This window comes from Oncorhynchus nerka, linkage group LG15 (genome assembly GCF_034236695.1).
Source record: "Oncorhynchus nerka isolate Pitt River linkage group LG15, Oner_Uvic_2.0, whole genome shotgun sequence".
NCBI lineage: Eukaryota > Metazoa > Chordata > Actinopteri > Salmoniformes > Salmonidae > Oncorhynchus > Oncorhynchus nerka.
The window spans coordinates 48,337,113-48,360,651 of NC_088410.1; the positions used below are offsets into that span (position 1 = coordinate 48,337,113).

The 23,539-nt window shown below is 41.1% G+C and overlaps 1 protein-coding gene across 3 annotated transcripts in view; it reads left to right on the top strand.

Annotated features, from left to right (window-relative positions):
- Window positions 1-557: 557 nt before the first annotated feature.
- Window positions 558-23,539, top strand: part of LOC115142835 (TOX high mobility group box family member 2) — a 140,137-nt gene continuing 117,155 nt past the window's right edge. Inside the window, exon 1 of one of the 3 annotated variants that reach the window (XM_029682608.2) lies at window positions 558-1,187. In XM_029682608.2, the coding sequence (XP_029538468.1) occupies window positions 1,083-1,187 (105 nt within the window). In that variant the 5' untranslated portion in view covers window positions 558-1,082. Of the gene's footprint in view, window positions 1,188-11,720; window positions 11,913-23,539 lie in introns of those variants that run through there. The other 2 variants (XM_029682610.2, XM_065001652.1) reach the window with 2 other exon arrangements.

Genomic DNA, 23,539 nt, shown 5'->3' on the forward strand with positions numbered 1-23,539 from the left:
TACACAGAATCTCTACACTTCAGCAGTAGTTACCCATGGTCCATGGAAAGCTACAGGATGAACAAAAAACGGCCTGGCAATAAAGCAGGTGCATGGGCTGGTCTCGCGGGAGAACATTTCATATTTTGGTTAAAAAAAGAGCCAGAGAAGCGACGCAGAAGGGGCCCATGAGCGTGTTAAGAAATGTCCAACCCGTTTTGTTGTTGTTGCAAAAATACCTGCACTTGTCCCTATTACCATTTAGCGTACTAGTCTTAAAAGTAAAGTAAAAAGGAGGTTGGGGTCAATATCTATAACAGTAACTTAGCCTATAGAGAGCCCTATAAATTGGCCGTTGGGTAGGCTATCCGAATCGTCTGGCTATGTCTTCATAGCTACAGCATCTCCATAAACTCTGATTTCTCCGAACCGCAGTGGAACTGGATCGGTTGTCAATCAGCCTGATACTGTATCTCCCCTCCCCCTTCATCTCGCTCTTTCTCCTTTTCTCCCCCTATTCCCTCTGTTATCGGTAGAGGTCGCATGGCATTCGGTATGGAAAGAAGTAGTCGAACTATAACTCGAAGTGAACACATGGATAAACACTCCTACATGACAAAGCAGACAGGGAGTGAGCGCGCGACTGGAAAATAGAAACAGCCGAACGTTTTTGGGAGAACATATAACTATTTGGGCTATATCTTTTGCATGTAACGTTGATGCTGAGTTGCTGTAAACAATTTCAGTTAACGTTGGTTCATGTTTAGTTGCTGAAACATCTACGTTTTTTCCGCAAAGTGAACTTTGAGAGTATTTTTCCTGCTGCGAACACAAATATATGTATTTATCGATAGAGCACCATTGCAGAAGCTTGATAGCGTTGAAGTGAGAGCACCGGCGGATGTGAGGAGAGAGTGTTTTGAGAGAATCAACCCCTTTTTCTTTCAAGCCTTCTGTTTCTTTTTGTTTGGTAAAACAGTAGAGAGCGAGAGAGAGAGAGAAATAGGGAGAGAGAGAGAGAGATATATATATAGATATATATAGAGAGAGAGAGTCACAGGCATTGGCGCTGCTTTCATGCCGTCAGTCTTGCGGACCCTGAGATGGACGTGAGATTTTATCCAGCACCCCCTTCAAGCGTGGGCTCATGTACATTACCAACTGATTCAAGTTGCCTGACCTCTTTGGACTATTATCACTGCAACAAGGTAATTACTGTTAAATACTCATTTGTAAAGGCGATACATTTACATTGGATGTTGCATCTCTTTTTTTCAGTTGCGCAAAATGTGTTGCATGCGGCTATACCGCTTTTATCAACCATGCATATTGACAAATGTGACTTCATCTGAAATATAGTATCATGATATGCATTGCATACAGCCTTCAAAGAACATTTCATAATGGAGACTAAATGCATTTCCTGAAACTTTCCTGCGTCTTTGTAGCCTACTGCTCCGCAGTAACTCTTTGGAAGTTGACTTCATCGGAGATGTTACCCCAAAAGGTGTATTGCTACGAGCAAGTTGCGAAACCTTTCACTGTATATATAAATTGTAGGTAAAGGCGCGGTGCTGTAAAGTCCCATGCAGAAATGCGGTGCGTACGGTGCCTATCCTATCCAGCGCAAACGAATAGCTCAATTGTATTTGAACACGGACGTAATTGCTCACAGTTTTCAGGGTTTACTTTCAACTGCTCATAATTCATGCAAAATTACGCCTAAATTTTTCCCTGCGGAAGAACATTATTTTATTTCATGACCTTTTTTACACAATAGGTAATAACTGCATTCTCCACATGGTAAACGTAACAATGACTAATTCATACCAAAGCCACTCTGCATAACACATTTACACATAATAAGAAATAATCCGAATAACCATCATGATACACAATGGGAATTCACTATGTTTAGGGTAGACTAGCCTATATGCATGTCTTATAGCCAATGGTAGGCTACTGGTAACGCAATATGTGAACGCTTTGCCTACTATTATCCTTTTCGCATCTATTTATCCTTTATCTCACATATTCATAGGCTATATGTACATGGATGCATGATATCCATGACAAGTAATCATATTTGATTGAATCAGACATGGGAACTCTTCCTAATGAGTTTATTGCCCTTGGGATAAAAACTGCACCTGCTGGCAAAGTTTCTCTCAACAGTTACTGGGTGGAGGAAAGCTAAAAAACGAACAAAGCAATTGAAGCCAAACATTTATGAGACATTATTTTTTTTATCCCACATTGTAAAATGCATGATTGGTTCGCCATGTGTGCGTTTGCGTCTATCCATATGTTCCATATTACGCATTCGCCTATACCGCATCGAGCTCACATAGGCACATTTTTTTTTCACAACATCTTGAACGTATCCCAAACATTCTTCCTCTTGTTTTTAGTCTAGATTGGAATTTATCGTGTGTACATTACTTACGTCCGCTTCCTTCTATGTCCCCTTTGCAAACAGTTATGCCAGCCTGAGAATTTCTAGCGTCGTACTATAGCCGACAGGACAGTGTTTTGCTCACAGAAAGAACTACCAGTTATAAAATACGATTGAGTATATGTTTCTAAATGCCTTAATTTTGTAATTAGATTGTACAATAATGGCACCAGAAGTAGCTCGCCATATTTTGAATTTTAAAAAGCATGAAGCTTATGTAGGCAGCAGTGGCAATGATATTGTTTCGCAATACTGGTCCAGTTTGTCTATGAGCTCTGTTATTATCAGATTTCCCCAGTCAAACAGAAAGCATTATAAGATCTCAAAACTTAAAAAATATATGCATAAAGCATTAAAATAGTTGCTTTGTTAATTTTCCGTTTGGCCCAATGCTCTCCATTTATAGGCTACCGATGTTATATCATGTTTGATATTGAAGCAACTTATAGCACAAGTCTTCTTCATATAAACAACACCACGATAAAGTTTTGTTGACATTGAAGCCAGTGATGGCTCAGAGGCATCTGAATTTTGCTATCCATTATGTCCCGCACCAGTTGACAGTTGATCGAATCTGGCTGCCTGTCAATGCTGTGGTCAATGTAAAAGTTATGTAAACATTTTGTCAGCAGATACAAAGCTACGTGCTCCCAGATAGTGGATGATATGAATGAATTGTGTTTGCCTAGCATAAGGCTGCATATGATGCTATTTTGCTATTCTTCTTCGCAATATAATGTTGTTTTTTAATCCCTTTGCACTGCCACACACTTGTAGTCCTTTAAGATCAAATGTGGATTGCCTTTCTATGATATGGGCCCCATGATTCAATGAACTCTTGTTTGCACTAATTTTGCTATGTTGGGTAATAGGAGATGGGGTTAGGTTCCATGGAGAGCATCATAAAGCCTTGACATTACTAAATTGACGCGTGTCCACACTGTACATTGTGACACACTATCTGTGCACTGTCACAGTGCACCTTAAGTGGCAAAACGAATATATATATTTTTTATGACAGTTCACATTTGGATCAATCTTTTAACACTTATGAAACTGTAGATGTGTGCTGTCTATGAGACTACCATATGGGAGTGAGTTATCACAGGCATTTTAGTAATTGTATAGAATTGACCGTCCTAACTATGACTGATACAATGTCTTACAGTGTTGCAGCTGAACCGGAAGTGGCTATGGAAACCAGGCCATCCTGTATAAACAGCTTGTAGGCTACTTCCTGTGCTAGCTAACATGCTAACGTGCTAAAGTGAGGTGTCTGCATTCCTGCTGGTTTACTATAAACCAGGCCTCAGGTAAAATGGTAGCAATGTACAGATACACGTACAGGTCATAAACACCAAAAAGCCAAAATAGGGTTAATAATGTGAGGAATTTAAAGGATTTGTAAAATGTGTAAACTGAAACTGGATGTTTGGGTTTGTGATTGGTGCATTTCATGGATCTGGATCAACAAGCCATATCAAGGGCTCTGATGGGGGGGCACATCGTCTCCTCCACAAATACATAATGGGGCGGTTTCCCGGACACTAGCAAGCTCAATGGGTAATCTCCACTGAAAATGCTTTTTAGTCCAGGATTAGACCAACATCCCAAATATTTGAGTTTGAGGTGCATTCAATGATGCCATTTCTAAACAGCACAGATGCATGTATGTTTTTAGTGGAACAATGAATCTATTAAGTAGACTTACAGTAAAGGCCTTATCTAGTAACTTGTTAGACCCTATCCTGATTTCAATCTAGAACAACCCAAGCATCCTCTTGAAACCAGACAATAACATATGAACAATAGTATATTGCACGTTTTAAAAGGGAAAGGGGGATCATTTTCGCAACCTAGTCAGTTGTACAACTGAATGCATTCATCTGAAGTAAAAGAGAACCAAATCTACAACATAGCAGTGTAGAGTCAAAAAGATAGGAGATACTTGCGACTATATGTATTCCCATCAATATGTATTCCCAACAACTCTCTGGGCCTATGCCTTTTCAAATCTCTCCAAGTTGCATTGTCTTGCATTGGCAGCGTCTCAGATGGCACCCTATTCCCTATATAGTACACTACTTTTGACTAAGGCCTATAGGGTCCCCCATAAGGCTCTGGTCAAAAGTAGTGCACTATATAGGGAATATGGTGCCATTTGGGATGCACACATTGTCACTGCACTTCGCCGTGAGTCATCCTCACTTTTAGCCCCAGATTCTCTCCTAATCTTTTTGAAGCCTCTCTGTATCTCTCCACCTCTCTCTCTCTTCTCCATGAGTGGGTGTATTGTTTGTTCAGTGTAGCTCCATACACTTGGCGCATACCAGCGCTAAAGGGACACTACTTCTTCTCAAATGCATGTTTCGTTGAGAGACTATTTGTCAAATGTATTATGACTTGTGCATACCCCGAGGCAGACTCACTTCTGTGAAATGAAGTTGGATAGATTACTGTATCTAGCTAGCTGCTCCAATTTTCCCCAGATCCTCCTCCAACATCAATGTGTCAGAAAGGGGACTCAGATATATAATTAGATGGGTTGGATTGGAAATTCAGTGGCGGCGATGTAGTGTACTGTACATATTTGCACTACGTAAGTACAGTGTGTACAAAAGTATACAGACAAAGGTATTGTGGCTCTGTTAGTCGTAACACTCTCTGGTGGTGTGTGTGTGTGTGTGTCATGCATTTCTAATTGGTGTTATGCCTCGAGGCAAGATCTATGGAGCATATGATTTAATGGGAGTAAGCCTCAGGTGTACAATTTTTCCAGTGTTTCCTCCATACACCATATATAATGTACACTCTGAAGTCCACACAGTAAGAACTGCCCTGATTAAGGCCGACTTCCTCAATCCCAATTAGCCACCACAAGGTACTCAATGCTATTTGAGTATCGTTTAACTACTTTTTACAAATATGGCAGATACAAAACTATACATAACCCCTATTATCGTTTGGGACATTCCAATTTCACCCATATCTACACAATACAATTGTTGATGGAATAGTCCAAAATATGACCACAGTGGGGGGTGGCCTTTCTCATGTTTAATCTCACAGAACGTCTTATTTCTTCCCCTTCTCTTGTAACGTGACCTTAATGGAAATAGAAAATGAATTGTTATTCTAGCATTACCACCTTCTGTACACAGAAAAGTGAATTAAGTGGAAGTAAGCGGCCTTGGGTGTTTTACCACTCATTCATACATTTTGCTGACTGGCGAATCTGAGCAAGAACTACTATACTCCCTGGAAAAGCGTTAACCCATGCATACTGTAACTGAAGGAATGCCAGGCAGAAGAGCACACACACAAATCATTCTGTAGCTCCACTGACACTGGTAGTACTCCAACAGGCCACCGTACATCAAAATCAACCAAAACCACCTCAAACTAAAATATTGTAAAATGAAAAAAGTACACGTACATTTGGGGGAAGTTCGTACAGTAGGCTACATTCGCTGGATGTACTATATTCGGTTCGTTCATGTTCTGTACTAGTTGAATGGTTGTCACCGCTTCCTGATATTAATCAGGCGTTCCTCCAATGTGCCCGAGCATCTCTTTATTTACGTTGCCGGCAGTGTCAATGTCAAAAGGTTATGGGGGGGAATCAGGTAGCCTGGAGCAGATTATATCTCTGAGTTAATGATAAGTACAGAGCCATTCTCTGGGGAAGCTGAGCTGAAATTGCCTTCCAACACAGTGCCTACACCATTACCTCGGAAAATGATTTCTAGCCAGCCTCCCCTCGTCGTTGTGGTATGACTTATTTATTCAAAACACGACAACAAATAGCGACAAGGAGCAACGGGGAACTGCGATCAGTTTCATCTTTTTTTTCTTTTTTTTTTTTAAATGTAATGCATTTTAAGCGAGTCAATCATATTTTTGGACGAGAGAAAAGTAGCAGTTACGGAGGAGAGATGGTTACGTCAACGTGCTTCTCATATCTTTCCCATCATTTGAACGGGCAAAAAAAGAAGACATCTAAAAAGAACAAACCTGCCTTTATTTCGATGCCGTGCCAGTGTTAACCTAATTGATAGCTGACCTGCTTTCATATAGGCCTACCTGGCATATTACTAGTCACAGACAGTGGCTGTGACTGTGACTAGGCCATTTACTGTGGAAGGTTGCTGGCTCTATAAACAATAGGAAAGGGATCCAGTAATGCCTGCAGTCAATAAGAATCGGGTCCTAAGGGATTGAGCCTGGACTCCAGTTTAACCTGCCGAAGAAAGAGCCACACAGACACAATGCCAAGGCCTACGGTGCTGCAGCCTGCAATCCCACAGCTCTCCACGCTTTAGCCCTGACTAGAAGCATTAGTGTCATGGTATCACTATTTGAAGCATTGGCAGTTTGCAAAGTTTAAGGTAATAAATGTCTCAAAATAGGTAGAATAGTTTTAGTTTATCACCTGCATCCAAATTAGATTCATACTCGTTTGCTTTTGGTAATTGGGTGAAATTGGGTGAAACATATCAGTGTATTGTATACTGTGATTGCTACACAATACTCTTGTTATATCAATAGCTTTAGCCACTTTATATGTACATAAAGTGTACTATTCATTAATCGGGATTAATTACAATTCAAGATGTAACGCATTAAGAAACATTTGCATAGATCATTTAAATCATTTGCATGCATAATCATCACAGCTCTGCTGCACAGTAAGTGAATCATAGTCACATTCTGTAATGACAGAAGAAATTAAAGCTCTACATGGTGATTTGTGTTGGACCCCCCCCCCCCCCCCCCCTGCATGCTTGCCCCTCGCAAAGTCATATTAACTCTCATTTTTGTCATTGCTGTTGAAGCACACACAGTGTAGTGCCGACCTCCGGCCCCTTGATCTGAAGTTCTCCTGTTCCTGATGTGGGGGGGCTGTTCCTTCCAAGGTGCACCATGGAGCAAAGATATGCTAGGCAGGATGCTAGACACTTTAGTGCATGCAGACAGTATCGTCGTGGAGAAGGAGAGAGAGTGTCGAGGTTGATTTGATTTTAGCTGCCGGTGATGGGCAGGAGGTATGTTTGTAAATTAATTTGATCAAGCTATTTAGCCTATTGATTTCTTCTGATTAATAAATAAACAAACATGTTTTGTTGTTCCTCAGTAATACTAGCCACCTAGCAATTGTATGAAGTTGGCTTTAGCTAGACAGCTAGCTAATCTCCCAATCTCCCAACCTCATAACTAGCAACCAAGCCATTTCAGGCTACCAATCAAGTTAGAGTAGCTTGTCTAACTATCTTAGCCGGCATGCCTGCTGGCAAGATTGCTAGACTTTAGAAAAGCAAGCAATTACTAAATGTACTGAATAGGACTCACATTCCTTTCAATACTTTACCCAGATTTTAGCGGAGATGCAGATAAGCATATTTAGGGTTATGATACAATACCAGTGTGGCAGTTGTACTAAACTCCTAAGGCATAAAAGTTCTTAAGGAATCAATGTGTATCTGTGGCGCAGAAGGGCCAAGCCTAGCCAGCAGGGCCAAGCTTAGTCAGCAGGACCAAGCCTAGCCAGCAGGGCCAAGCTTAGTCAGCAGGGCCAAGCTTAGTCAGCAGGACCAAGCCTAGCCAGCAGGGCCAAGCTTAGTCAGCAGGGCCAAGCTTAGTCAGAAGGGCCAAGCTTAGTCAGCAGGGCCAAGCTTAGTCAGAAGGGCCAAGCTTAGTCAGCAGGGCCAAGCTTAGTCATCAGGCCCAAGCTTAGTCATCAGGCCCAAGCTTAGTCAGCAGGGCCAAGCTTAGTCAGCAGGGCCAAGCTTAGTCAGCAGGGCCAAGCTTAGCCAACTCTGTTGCCGCAGTGCACCTCCGCACCACAACCACTGCTTCCATGTCCCCCGCCGTGCCGCCAGGGGCACCGCCGTGCCACCAGGGGCACCGCCAACGCTGCAGTCCCTCGTAATGCCTCCAGGGGCACAGCCAACACTGCAGCACAGAGTTTCTAAACCCAGAGGCGCAAGATTGCGAGACTTTTGGGAACGCTTGTGAAACAGAGCAAACAGACCAGGCCGAGGTTTTGGGTTTAAGAAGTCAATGAGACAGGTGAAAAATTCTTCCTTAGTTGTTCATTTTCTCTAAATCTAAATCCACAGCCTAGATTCGAGCCAATGTCTTAAGTAGTTGAAAATTGTATTATTCCAACCTTGTGAAAGTGACAAAGGATTTAATGAGCCTTTTCTTAAATAAAAAAACTCTTTGTTTGGACTGCACTCCTCTTACCTTTTACCTTTGAGTCATTGCCTAGACCCCCTAGACCAGTGGTCACCAACGTTTTCTGAGTCAAGATCACTTTCTGAGTGAAAATGCAAGCCGAGATCTACCGCTCAGGATTTAAAAAAAAATGTAAGCCTATACATCATTAACCAATTTAAAACAGTTCTGTAGCAATGAGATTTGTGCAGTAGGCTATAGGCCCAATAGATTATGACTGCTTACTGGCTATACTTGATTTGCCCTGCCAATGTTGTTCTTCTCAGACCATTTTGAAAATTGTATTTAAATGTTTTACAATGCCTTCAGAAAGTTTCCAGCTCCTTGACTTTTTCCACATTTTTTAAAATTTAAAAATAATTAAATTTAGATTTTGTCACTGGCCTACACACAATATCTCATAATGTCAAAATGGGATTAGGTTGTTGCAAAAAAAAAAACATTATTAATTAAAAATGAAAAGCTGAAATGTCTTGAGTGAGTAATTATTTAACCCCTATGTTATGGCAAGCTTAAATAAGTTCAGGAGTAAACATTTGCCTAAATAAGCCACATAATAAATTGCATGGACTAACTCTGATTTCAATAATAGTGTTTAACAGGATTTTTGAATGACTACCTCATCTCTGTACCCCACATATACAATTATGCGTAAGGTCCCTCAGTCAAGCAGTACATTTTAAACACAGATTCAACCACAAAGACCAGGGAGGTTTTCCAATGCCTTGCAAAGAAGGTCACATATTGGTAGATGGGTAAAAAAAAGGACATTGAATATACCTTTGAACATGGTGAAGTTATTAATTACACTTTGGATGGTGTATCAATACACCCAGTCACTACAAAGATACAGGCATATTTCCTAACTCAGTTGCCGAAGAGGAAGGAAACCTCTCAGGGATTTCACCATGAAGCCAATGGTGACTTTATTAACTGTTACTGTAATGGCTGTGATACAGTAGGATAAAACTGAGGATGGATCAACAACATAGTAGTAACTCCACAATACGAAGGAAGCCTGTACAAAGTAAAAGTATTCCAAAACATGCATCCTGTTTGCAACAAGGCACTAAAGTAATACTGCAAAAAATGTGGCAAAGCAATTCACTTTTTGCCCTGAATACAACGTGTTATGTTTGGGGCAAATCCAATACAACACATTACTGATTAGCACTCTCCATATTTTGAAGACTAGTGGTGGCTGCATCATGTTATCGGTATGCTTGTAATCAGTAAAAAAACTAAAACAGAATGCAGCTAAGCACAGGCAAAATCCAAGAAGAAAACCTGGTTCAGTTTTTGAAAATAATAATATGCAAATGTTGGACAATCCAGGTCTGGAAAGCTCTTAGAGACTTACCCAGAAATACTCACAGCTGTAATCGCTGCCAAAGGTTATTATACAAAGTATTTGACTCAGGGGTTTGTGAATACATATGTAAATGAGATATTTCTGTATTTCATTTCCTGAAATGTTGCAAAAATGTCCAAAAACATGTTTTCACTTTGTTATTATGTGGTACTATTGTGTGTAGATGGGTGAGAACACAACAAACACAACACAACAAAATAAGTCAAGAGGTATGTTGTCTCTACTGAGAAAAGGAGACACAGTCTTCCAGCTGATGGCGAAATTTAAGTCGCACTGCATTATTTCTGCCTCATGTGCCAATTCATTTTGTTACTCCTATGACCAGAGAAAGTGAAATATTCCTCTATATTAAAAATGGTGCATGCACAGTGATCTGAGCTATCTGATTGGTCAGCTTATATGTGCACTTGATTTGCTCTAGGTCTGCCGGGTAGGCGGAGTTCTACCTTCAAACATGAAATGGTTTTCTGCCAAACAGTGCTAAACAAAAAAGAAGCCAATTCAACAGGTAAAGAGGTATGCTTAATATGCTTACTAAAATTGACAGAATTAGGCAGAATTATTATGGCTCTAGATTGCAGGAAAAAGCTGTTTCAGGTGTATGAAAAATGCTAAATGTACAAACTTGCAGAGGGGGATAAGCCTCCTGTCGGACCCCCCCCCCTCTACATTACGATGCCCCATTTTTCAGCCACCGTGTCAGTAATGTCTCTCAGCGATATGGAAACCAAAATGAGCCTTGCCAACAAATGTGTTCCAGCACAGATAGTGACTTGAAAGACAAACATTTATTGTTTTAGTGCACTTCGTGTGATTCAAACTAGAGGTCTTCACGAATCCACAGTGGGTCCGGATCCAGAATCCTAAATAATGTCTGGGTCGGATCTGATATGATTGTCACCGTTCTAGGGTTTTAACGGGCTTTTCCGAAAGGGCCCTTACAGTTTCGAACGCGACTGCTGCAGTAGAGAGAGAGAGAAACATATGAGAATTTATGCTGCTGCTCTTGCCTTTCACAAGAGTGGTGCGTGTTGTGTGTCGCTTGTTGTTGGCCCATCATAAGTCATATAAGCGGCAATAGGCTACAGTCATTGGGCCTCGCTCCATGTGTGGCAAAAGTTAGGAGATATCTAATCACAGGAGGCTGCTGAGGGGAGGACGGCTCATAATAATGGCCAGAACAGAGTGAGTGGAATCGATGTATTTGATACCATTCCACTTATGGAAGATGAAATTAAAGTGACAGAAAATTAATTAAAAGTTAAAGGAGAAGGATAGGCTACAACAACCAAGAGCCATCAGGTAGGCATGCTGCTACTTTATATTCTGTTATTTGTAACTGTAGGATGAGAGAGCGCTTGCACTGCCGAATCAGTTAGCATAGCTAGCTAACTAGCTTCTCCTGGTTTGTTGCAGTCCAAGACAGGTACTATGCAATCATATTGGATGATAAATAACCTAGTTATGGCAGATATTAGTCTACTTATAGCTTTGAGTCGGCTTGGTTGGTTGCTGTCTCTCCCTCTCTCCTTCCTGCTCCCCATGTCACTCGCTCACAGTACAGCCCCTCCCACGCCTGCTAGAGCGGTACCCCTCTCCCTCCTTTCATGCTTTATCAGCTGCTCCGGTTAATAAACCAGGTCTATAAGGATCAGGTCTAGTTGTCCTCGGGTCTGTTCGGAACGGGCCTCTCTATTTAAAACAAACATTTATTCATATCGGATCCAGGTGGGAAAGCCCCAATTCCATTTTGGAACGGATCCAATGTTTTGGACCCTGTGAAGACCTCTAGTTCAAACCCAAACTGCATGAAATGCTGATGGATGGATCTGACTAAAAAGAAGAGAGAAAAAAGTGAGTGAATAAGAGGTGAGAATCTGTTCTGTGCGACTTTGACTGTTTCCTCACTCACTTGAATTGAGAAGGGGGAAAACCCTGACCGTGTTTCACTGCAAGAGACATTCACAGGTTCAGCCCTTTGCTGTTAGCACACCTAGCTACCATTCGAGAACACAAACCTTTCTCTAAACAAGGTTTGAAATCCCTCTCAGTTTTTTGGCAAAATGTTTGCTCGGGCAAATGCAACGTCCATGCAACCTGCATCATAAACATGATGATATCTTAATATTTTGATATCTTTACTTAAGTTGGTTTTTCAACAACAATCCAAATATAGCCCGGAGTAACATAACAGTGAAATCATATACTGTGTGTGTGAGGTGTTGACCTATTTCATTGACACTGCCTCGGATTTCTCACCTGTCCTAGAATGCAATTAGCACGCTTTATTCAAGACACAGCCCAATTAACAAAGGAACACATTAGTATATCATACGTGCCAGACAGTGCTTGTCAACACTCCGACACACCACTCAGCGTAACACCTCCGGATTCCAACCTATTTCGCATAATGTTCTAGGACAGGAAGAATACAGTGTCTCGCCTATAGTCTCATAGTTGCATTTTCTGAAAGGTTGAATGGCTGGTGGTTGGTGATTGCTTGCTACAGGCAGGAAATGAAACATTGAAAGAGAGGGAAGAAGGGGGGAAAAACATTTCTTGGAGACTTGACAGGTCATAGTGTGGAAAGTTTGACATGGTCTGGACGTGGCTGATACTGTATCTCTGGTGATTATCGGGACGTTTCAGAGTGACGGAGCTAAAATAGTTATTAGTTCAGTCTGGTGATAAGAAAGCAAGGCCTCCGACAAAGGCTGCATCCCAAATTGCAACCTATTTCCAATATAGTGTACTATGGGCTCTGGTCAAAAGTAATGCACTATATAAGAAATAGAGTGCCATTTGGGACACAACCCAATTCCAGGGCCAAACGATGAGGCAAGAATTTGCCGCAAACTCGACAAGTGTTATCTGCTCTTATAAGACCAAGACCCATCTCCTCTGTGGTAAGATTTTATTAGCAGGTAGGCTACAAGCAACAGCTGATACTGACCAGATTTCTCTCCAAACATTTTCATTATGTTACTGTATACCTGTCTTTGCAAGTGGAGGCGGCAGTTCATGCTCTTTTTAACGTCTTACCACACTCATCTTACCACACTTACCACACTCACTTCTTCCAATATCAATGTGCATTTTCTTGGAAAGTCCGAGCGATTCCAGTGATCCCAGATTCCATAGGATAAATGTGTAGAAAAGCGATAAACAAACTGTCGGCGGAGTGGAAAAAATGCAGCTGTCGGGTGTATTAAGAGTGGGTCGGCGAGGCTGGGCAAACACGAACAGTTGTCTTAGCTTCCTGTGGCATGTCCTGTGCAAACACACAGTGGAGATGGCTGGCTTGGGGCCGGGCTTTACTAAGTGCCTTTGGGCCTGGCTGGAGTACACACACGGACCCTTCCAGAATCCTACCCCCTTCTCCCCGTCCCACCCTCTCCTTGCACGGCCATTGGCCACTCCTCAGTATTCAGACACCTTTTTACACATTTTGTTACATTGCAGCCTTATTCTAAAATCTATTAAATTGTTTTTCCCCTCTTCAATCTACACACAATACCCCATAATGACGAAGAAAAAAAAAATCTACATTTTTGCACATATATTAAAAAAAAAACTGAAATAACACATTTACATAAGTATTCATACCCTTTACTCAGGAATTTGTTGAAGTACCTTTGGCAGCGATTACAGCCTCGAGTCTTCTTGGGTAGGACGCTACAAGCTTGGCACACCTGTATTTGGGAAGTTTCTCCCATTCGTCTCTGCAGATCCTCTCAAGATGTTGCAGGTTGGATGGGGAGCGTTGCTGCACAGCAATTGTCAGGTCTCTCCAGAGATGTTCGATCAGGTTCAAGTCCGGGCTCTGGCTGGACTGCTCAAGGACATTCAAAGACTTGTCCCGAAGCCACTCCTGCGTTGTCTTCGATATGTGCTTAGGGTCGTTGTCCTGTTGGAAGGTGAACCTTCGACCCACTCTGAGGTCCTGAGCCCTCTGGAGCAGGCTTTTATCAAGGATCTTTCTGTACTTTGCTCTGTTAATTTTTCCCTCGATCCAAACTAGTCTCCCAGTCCCTGCCGCTGAAAAACATCTCTACAACATGATGCTGCCACCACCATGCTTCACCATAGGGATGGTGCAAGGTTTCCTCCAGACGCATTCAGGCCAAAGAGTTCAATCTTGGTTTCATCAGACCAGAGAATCTTGTTTCTCAAAGTCTGAGAGTCCTTTAGATGCCTTTTGGCAAACTCCAAGTGGGTTGTCATGTTCCTTTTACTGAGGAGTGTCTTCTGTCTGGCCTCTCTACCATAAAGACCTGATTGGTGGAGTGCTGCAGAGTTGGTTTTCCTTCTGGAAGATTCTCCCATCTCCACAGAGGAACTCTAGAGCTCTGCTAAATTGACCATTGGGTTCTTGGTCACCTCTCTGACCAAGGCCCTTCTCCTCAGATTGCTCAGTTTGGCCGGGCGGCCAGCTCTAGGAAGTGTCTTGGTGGTTCCAAACTTTTTTCCATTTAAGAATGATGGAGGCCACCGTGTTTTGAGGGACCTTCAATGCTGCAGAAATGTTTTGGTACCCTTCCCCAGATTTGCTCCAACACAATGCTGTCTCAGAGCTCCTAGGACGATTCCTTTGACCTCATGTCTTGGTTTTTGCTCTCTCTCTCTCTATATATATATATATATATATATATATATATATATATATATATATATATATATATATATATATATATATATATATATATATATATATATATATATATATATATATATATATATATATATATATATATATATATATATATGCTGAATGAAGCTTTTCTGATAAAGGATAGTTCTGTATAAACTATAATCAATAGTACAGTCCGTTGTCATAAAGATAATAAATGCTTCTAAGAGTTCTGTAAGTCTTCTAGTAATAGTCAGGCATTATATTTATGCCATAGGTCTTGTGATCTCCATCTCACGTTTCAATTGCTACAGATGTGTTTTTAAATCAGTAAGGAACAATGAGATGTATTGCTAATGTCACTGTGTCGGGGGCTCTCTGTGTTTCCCATGCTGTGACTTAAGACTGCTCAATAAGCCAGGGGCCACATCGGTTTGGTCCTCTGCCACGTCTCCATGTCTAGTGTATGGTTTTCCTGCCCGTGTATCACTCACACGGCTACTGTTCCTTCAGACATGCTTAGGTTAAGGCATAACTTGCATATTTTGGTTTGTTGAAACGTTGCTGTCTTTATTATTTTGTCTCTCCCAGAAATGATATATATTGAGTTGATATTGCTCCTGCTTCTGCTTTTTGTCCCCTACTATTGCTGATTGGAATGTGATGTGTCGGTGTAGCCGAGATGGGAGTGTGTTCAAAATGCAAACAGGGGCATTGCTTTCTCGTCGCGGGTTTCACTTAATCTTTTAAACAAAGGCATTGACATTTGGCTCTGCTTTCTGAGAATTGCACTCTGACAGATTGTATATGCGTGTGGGTAGCTGTTCATAATGCAGGCACTAAAAGTTGGCCGTCAGAACTGGATTTGTGCCCTCCCGAAACACTATGTAAATGTGCTTATTTAAAGGCATCTTTATTGTGTCATCTAGAATCTAGATGGTTCGTAAAAGCGGCTCCTTTCGCTATCTGTAAGCCTACTTTTCCTCAGGACTTTACCCAGAATCAATTACGAAGATTGGCTAAGTCAATTCAGTGTCTTGTTTTCTTTGCACCCCGTTGCTCGCAGGAAATAATTACACCCCGTTCAAATACGAGTCGGTGTGAAAACGGCTCGAGGGTCACCGATATTATGCCGGATACTTCAATTGCCTTAGGACCCGATGTTGAGCTGCGCATAGCAGTCCGCTCAACTGCCTGTGAATGTTATATGCCCTGTGATGCCATAATTGCCTATTTGTAGAAGGGAGGGAATCTGAGGTTACAGTTTGATTTAGCAGTTAAGAATAGTCGGAGGGATTATTAACGCTTTGCAAGGAAGCTCATTTAAACATTCCTTTGATGTTTCATCAGGGAGATCAGATCAATCAGAACTCTTATCCCACTATATGGCTCAGCAACGATGGAAATGATGAATGCACTGGCAGATGAAGCACTGAGAGGAATATTTTGACGAGTGAATTTAGGTTGTTTTGTATTTGTCAATGGGGGTCGGTGTGAGTGATTACAGTAATTCCTTTCACAGCTCGGCTGTATAAAAACTTGACCTCCTGGCTCCTTAAGCTGTAGTTTCTCCCCACCTGATATCTTCTCTGATAGAACCCAAGGACTCAGATGAGAATAAATTGAAATGTTTGCTTTTTTGGATGTGGCCCCCAACTCTGTACAAACAGCACAGAATGAAATAGCAGTAACATATTGTCAGGTTTTCACTGACACCGGCCTCTCTCAATCAGGTGGGTTTTTGGCAGGCAATGTCTGTTCCCCGGTGCGACACTTTAATACTATGTTAATTGAGTTCAAAGGAAGCTTCTAATGGAGTTACAAATTTGCTAAAACTGCTCTATTGGACTCCGATCGATGACTTGTTCACTTTTTGCTGTTATGCATAACTGTGGGAATGGGTGAATTATTTAAATTGCTCACAAAAAAAGTCAAGGACGTTATTGACATGAAGAGAAGTACAGCATAGGTCAGTTGGTATGTAGCTGAGCTTGTGTGCATTTGGAATGTCATTAAATGCGCTTGGCCTCATTTCAAATACTACGCTGTTAAAATACTGTACCTGAAGGGAAAAGGCAGTTGAATATTTGTAATATAGTCTGCATCGTGCACTTTCAATGAGTTTCAAGATGACTTATCCTCCGCGGCCTCCCCTTTGACATTTCAGAGGTATGCAACTTTTGAAAGCATGGATTTACTGTAATCTATTTTTCATTTTCTTCTTCTATTAATTGATGTGTGTTTGAGTTATACACTGTAAATGGAGTTATTTTGTTTTGCCACGCCATATCGTAAATTGTGAGGCCATGTTGCAAAAATATACCTTTGTTATAATGTTTATATATTGTTGCATGTAAATCCTAGTAAACCATACTAGAATACTCGTAATAATTGTTTTCCAAATCATTTATCCACTCTAGGCCCCCCAACCCCCTGACAAACAAGCCGTCCGTCGTGGGATTGTTAGCTCATCGCTCTCATTCTGTCTCGCTTCAGCATGTTGGTCTGACATCAGCAAAATCGTCAGGAAACTTCAAAGTTGCAGAGGAAATGGGGAGGGAGGTTTTGCCTGGCCACTGTGCCCAGGTTAATTAGGCCACATTGTTGACAAAAAAAGGCAGATGCTGCTGACAATGCGGCCATCGTCGTCGAGGCAGAGGACAAGTATGTGTATCTGATGATGTCTGGTCAAAAAAGGGTATGGCATGTCATAGTCTTTTTGACCATACAGCATCAGATACATGGGCTACTTATCCACTGAACAAAAATATGCAACATGCAACAATTTCAAAGATTTTACTGAGTTACAGTTCGTATGAGGAAATCAGTCCATTTAAATACATTCATGAGGCACTAATCTATGGATTTCACATGATTGGGCATACAGGTACATTAAAAACAGCTTGGAGCGTGAATCAGAATCAGAAAACCAGTCAGTATCTGGTGTGACCACCATTTGCCTCATACAGCAGGACACATCTCCTTCGCATAGAGTTGATCAGGCTGTTGATTGTGGCCTGTGGAATGTCCCGCTCCTCTTCAATGGCTTTGCGTAGTTGAGAACAAAAACATTGCTTCAGATATATGTCGCAAAATATTTCCTTGTGGTTTTGTGGCTATTTTGATCCCAGAGGCCTCTTTACAAGTGTTTCTATCATTTCGAGGCCATGACCAAAATAGTACCTGCAATACAAGGCACTTTGTGGCGTGAAAATGGCCTCATAATGGCATTAAAAGCAACTGAGAGGCCCCCGTAGATTCATTTTCACAAACGTGTGAGATACAGAGTGTGTTTTTGTTTTTCAGAAGAACCATGTTAAAATCACCTCGGATCAGCTAATATACAATCTGCAAATGGATCAAGTCGAGCCATTCAATCCAAATCTCCCGGCATGCAGCAATAATAGCTTTTCTTTGTACATGTCCTGTCAAATCAACTGATACTCCTCCAGTGATATTTTAATGTTAGTCACTGAGTTGTCGGCAGAGAAAATATGACTCCTCTATGTTACTGAGTGATTACATCATCAGAGAGTACATGGGATATACATCAGGCAGAGTAATTCCATCATTAAGCTACAGCTCTCTGCAAAACTCATATTGAACCGAACCCAAGGAGTAGGCTACATGAAGGTTGAGGGTGTAACAAATAACTGGTTGACTCTCCTATTTCACAAGTTTTCTGAATATTTTTTTTCATCCATGGTGCATCGGCAATTTCCCACACTTCCAATTAACGCAGGGCGTGTTTGCTTATCTTTGTGTAGCCTTTAACCAACACGCTTCTGTTATATCGTTAATTAGAAGAAAAAATGTATTCGGCGCTGCAGCTAACATACAGCTTAATTGGAGAGCCATTCTATGTGAGAGTCATAGGCAAGTTGTAATCCAACATCCATATGGCAAAGCCTGCTAAGTTGAATCAAAAGCTGTGTATCAGTGGAACTACACTGTTCCTGGTTGTCCCTCAATGGAACTGTGCTGATTGAGCGAACGGGCAAGCGCCCATGCCAACAAGCCTTTCGGGTATAGCGTGTGTGCCATGACGCTTTCATGTCGTTGCCTTCTATGCTGAAGACAACCTCACATCTCAATAAGCATAGGATTTGTTTCAGCAATTTATTTGTATTTTTTTTTTTAAATCTGCCTCTACAAAAATGCTCACACGAAGACTGAATGCGTGTAGTGTGTAGGGTTGCGATAATGTCAGCGATTTGAACTCAGGCCCTGGAGCATACATGAAAGTAGGGGTTTGAATAGCTGAATCAGAAAAGCCCACGAGCTCTAAGCTGAAGTATACAGTAGTAGTTATTGCTTTCATATTTTAGAGGAAACCACTAAAGTAGTGGTTGTGATAATTCACTGAGCGAGGAAATGAGGTTGATAACATTTCAAAGAGGAAACCATTCTGCATTTCTGTTCATTTGATAACTCTGTTTTTAACTTAAAGATAGAGTTATCTTATTATTATTATTTAAATAAAATAAAAAAGCTTTGCATGTTGTATTTAGCCATGCCATCTACTCTCCTACAGTACATAGTAGAACAAGATATTACGGCCGTAGCTAGCTCCATCTCAGCCATTTTAAAATCAATGGAGACAAACATATCTTCACATAAAACACTCAGTGCTGTGTAGCAAATACAAATAGACACATGAAACACAGTATTGTTGGGTTTACTTAGCAACATGGCTCACTTTCTCTGAAAAGCATTTCTCTGGGCTTCTCTTGGTGGTGGGAAAGTTGAAAGGGAAGTCCTTTAAAGTGCATTTTAATGTAGCTTCTGTGTAAAGCCTGAGAGAGAGAGAGAGAGAGAGAGAGAGAGAAATTGATCTGGAACTCCTCTCAGAACACAGTGCATTTAGGGGGATGAAATTTACTGATGCTGCTCTGTTTGAAGATGTGGTAATGACTGCTGGTATACAGGGGCTGAGAGGGCATTTCCTACTACAGAGTAGCCTACACAAACCAACAGTAGTACTGCTGAATCTGTACTAAGCTTCTCAGAGAAGCTATACAATATCTGTCAACCCCTGGCCTGGTTAATGCCACGGCTCGCATATTGTTTCATCTGATACATCTAGGTTGTTACAGTGCCTTCAGAAAGTATATCACACCCCTTTGACTTTTTCCACATTTGTTGTGTTACAGCCTGAATTTAAAATGGATTACATTGAGATGTTTTGTCACTGGCATATATACAATCCCCATAAAGTGAAATTATGTTTTTCGAAATTTTTACCAATGAAAAGCTGAAATGTCTTGAGTCAATAAGTAATCAACCCCTTTGTTATGGCAAGCCTAAAAACGTTCAGGAGTAAAATTGTGCTTAAAAAGCCACATAATAAGTTGCATGGACTCACTCTGTGTGCAATAATAGTGTTTAACATGATTTTTGAATGACTACCTCATCTCTGTACCCCGCACATACAATTATCTGTAAGGTCCCTCAGTCGAGCAGTGCATTTCCATCACAGAGTCAACCACAAAGACCAGGGAGGTTTTCCAATGCCTCGCAAAGAAGGGCACCTATTGGTAGATGAGTCAAAATAAAAAAAAGTAGACATTGAATATCCCTTTGAGCATGGTCAAGTTATTAATTACACTTTGGATGATGTATCAAAAACAAACAGTCATTACAAAGATACAGGCATCCTTCCTAACTCAGTTAACAGAGAGGAAGGAATCCGCTCAGGGATTTCACCCTGAGGCCAATGCTGACTTTAAACATGGCTGTGATAGGATAAAACTGAGGATGGATCAACAACATTGTAGTTACTCCACAATACTAACCTAATTGACAGAGTGAAAAGAAGGAAGCCTTAAAAATATTCCACAACAGTCATCCTGTTTGCAACAAGGCAGTAAAATAATACTGCAAAAAATGTGGCAAAGCAATTCACTTTTTGTCCTGAATACAACGTGTTATGTTTGGGGCAAATCCAATACAACATATTAGTGATTAGCACTCTCCATATCTTCAAGCATAGTGGTGGCTGCATAATGTTATGGGTATGTTTGTAATCTTTAAGGACTGGGAAGTTTTTCAGGATAAAAAATAAATAGAATGGAGCTATGCACAGGCAAAATCCTAGAAGAAAACCTGGTTCAGTCTGTTTTCCACCAGATGCCGGGAGATTAATTGACTTTTCAACAGGACAATAACCTCAAACACAAGGTAAATTCTACACTGGAATTGCTTACCAAGAAGACAGTGAATGTTCCTGAGTGGCGGAGTTAGTGTTTTGACTTAAATCTACTTGAAAATCTATGTCAAGACTTGGTTATCTAGCAATGATCAAAAAACAATTTGACAGAGTTTGAAGAATTACGAAAAGAATAATGGGCAAATATTGTACAATCCAGGTGTGCAAAGCTATTAGAGACTTACCTAGAAAGACTCACAGCTGTAATTTCTGCCAAAGGTGACTTACATTTATTGACTCAGGGGTGTGAATACTTGTGTAAATGAGATATTTCTGTACTTAATTTTCAATAAACGTGCAAACATTTCTGAAAACATATTTCCACTTTGTCATTATGGTATATTGTGTGTCGATGGGTGATTTAAAAGAAAAAATCAGGCTGCAACACAACAAAACGTGGAATAATCAAGGGGTATGAATTATTTCTGAAGGCACTGTATGTCTAGTTATAATGAAGTGCATAGACACACATGGACTGGCTTGATCATTCAGATACTTGAGAGTGTGCTTATTTATATTACAGCATGTTGGATGACTGCCATTCATATTCCATTCACCTAGTTCAATGTAACATCGATAGGTTTAGGCTACTACATGATACTCAAATGTTCCCTATACTCACCATGAGGTTGCTACAACTTAGCCTATGAATGAAAGTTTACAACGTAGGTCGAGAGAAACATTTGAGGTGACAGACAGTGACACATGGACAGACAATGACACATTCAATACTGCCTTGCACACTCTTGCCTGCATCTAGCTGATCTAGGGTGTAATCATTAGTCCAACAGTTGCAAATTAGAGTTTCAATTGGACAAATTCAGGTATTTTCATCCCTGTTTCGTTTGCTTCCGTCTAAGAAACATTTTTCAACAGAATCGGCAAAATGAATATACCCCTGATCACGCATAAACACAGGTCACTTTCATTGTAGCCCCTTTGTATTCCTTCTCGCCTCAATGCACTCTCTTCCTCTCGCCGTTCCCTTCATTTGTGGACTTCAATGCACAAACACATCAGCTGTATGTGACCAGGCAAAAAAAACTTTCCAAGCCAAACCATGTCATAACCGCTACACACGGCCCACATTGTTGCCTCCATATTAGCTAAAGCTAGTCGAATGCATTAGTAAACCCGCTACAATCATGCAGCAACATTACAGTGTACAGTCAGTAAGCAGTTACACCGGCAGGCCTGGTGGCAATACATTAATAAAACCAAAAGCTTACCTTGATTTGGAAGAGTTCCAGTGTTGTGTTGGATAGTCATAGCCAGCTAGCTAACATAGCATCTCTCTGTTTGAGCTGGGTGTTTGAGTAACTAAACTAGCCAGCTGCATTTTCTAGCTAAGTAAGAGAAACTGAAAGTGATTTTTAAAAAAAAAAAACGAAATCTCTCTCTCTCTTTCTCTCTCTTGCTTCTCCTTCATTGTTGAAGAAATTCATTTGTTCAAAACTGTTCAACTATTGTATTTCTCTCTCTTTGAGTCAACTACTCACCACATTTTATGCACTGCAGTGCTAGCTAGCTGTAGCTTATGCTTTCAGTACTAGATACATTTTCTGATCCTTTGATTGGGTGGACAACATGTCAGTTCATGATGCAAGAGCTCTGATAGGTTGGAGGACGACCTCCGGAAGTTGCCATAATTACTGTGTAAGTCTATGGAAGGGGGTGAGAACCAAGAGTCTCCTAGGTTTGTATTGAAGTCAATGTACCAAGAGGAGGACGGAAGCTAGCTGTCCTCCGGCTACACCATGGTGAGTGCTGTTGAGGCAGTGTGAGGTGAGTGCTGTTAAAACAGTGTGTTTTAAACAATTATTTGATGGCGTGAATATATTTAGTATAGTTTTCTCTAAACAGGATAACTTTTTCAATGTTTTAACATTTTTATTTTCATGAAATTCACTGAAGAGGATGGTCCTACACACACACACACACACACACACACACTTTTTCTTTCTCTCTCTGTAGTGTACCACTGCTAGTACCTCTGTTTGAGCAAAGACTCCACAGGGACAGAATACACATTGGATGGTACAATATTTGCTTGCTCATGCTTTGGTTTCTTAGGGAGGTTGACAGAGAGGTTGTGCAATCATGAATAGCGAGTAGTCAGAACAGGTGGGCATTGTACCCCTTCACCCTGGCATGGAACGTCTGACATCAGTAAGATCTTTTGATTTGACTCTCAAAGAGTGCCCCATATAGCCTTCCACGACTAGTCTCCTCAGTACTGTACAGAGCATGGGGATTTAGGGTAGCATGCTACAGTATTGCTAGGCTGCACAGTATAGCATAGCCTTCCATAACTTGCATTCTCAGTACTTTAAAGAGCATGGGGATTTAGCATAGCATGCTAGAGTAGCGCTAGGCTGCATGCTCACAAGTACCAGAGTACAAAGGGGACAACACGGTAAACAGGCTTCATGCATCTTAAGGTGACGGCTGAGCTAATTGAGGATTATCAGTTAATAGCTGTGGGTGGTGGTTTTCTCTGAGAGGAACAAGCCCTCCCGCGCTTCAGAGGCCTCACTCTCTCTCTATCTTTTTCATCCTCTTTCTCTCTCTCTTCCTTCTTTCTCTCCCTCTCTTTTGCTCTACCTTTCTCTTCTACCTCTCTATTCATTCCGTGTCTCTGTCTCTTTTCTCTCTCTC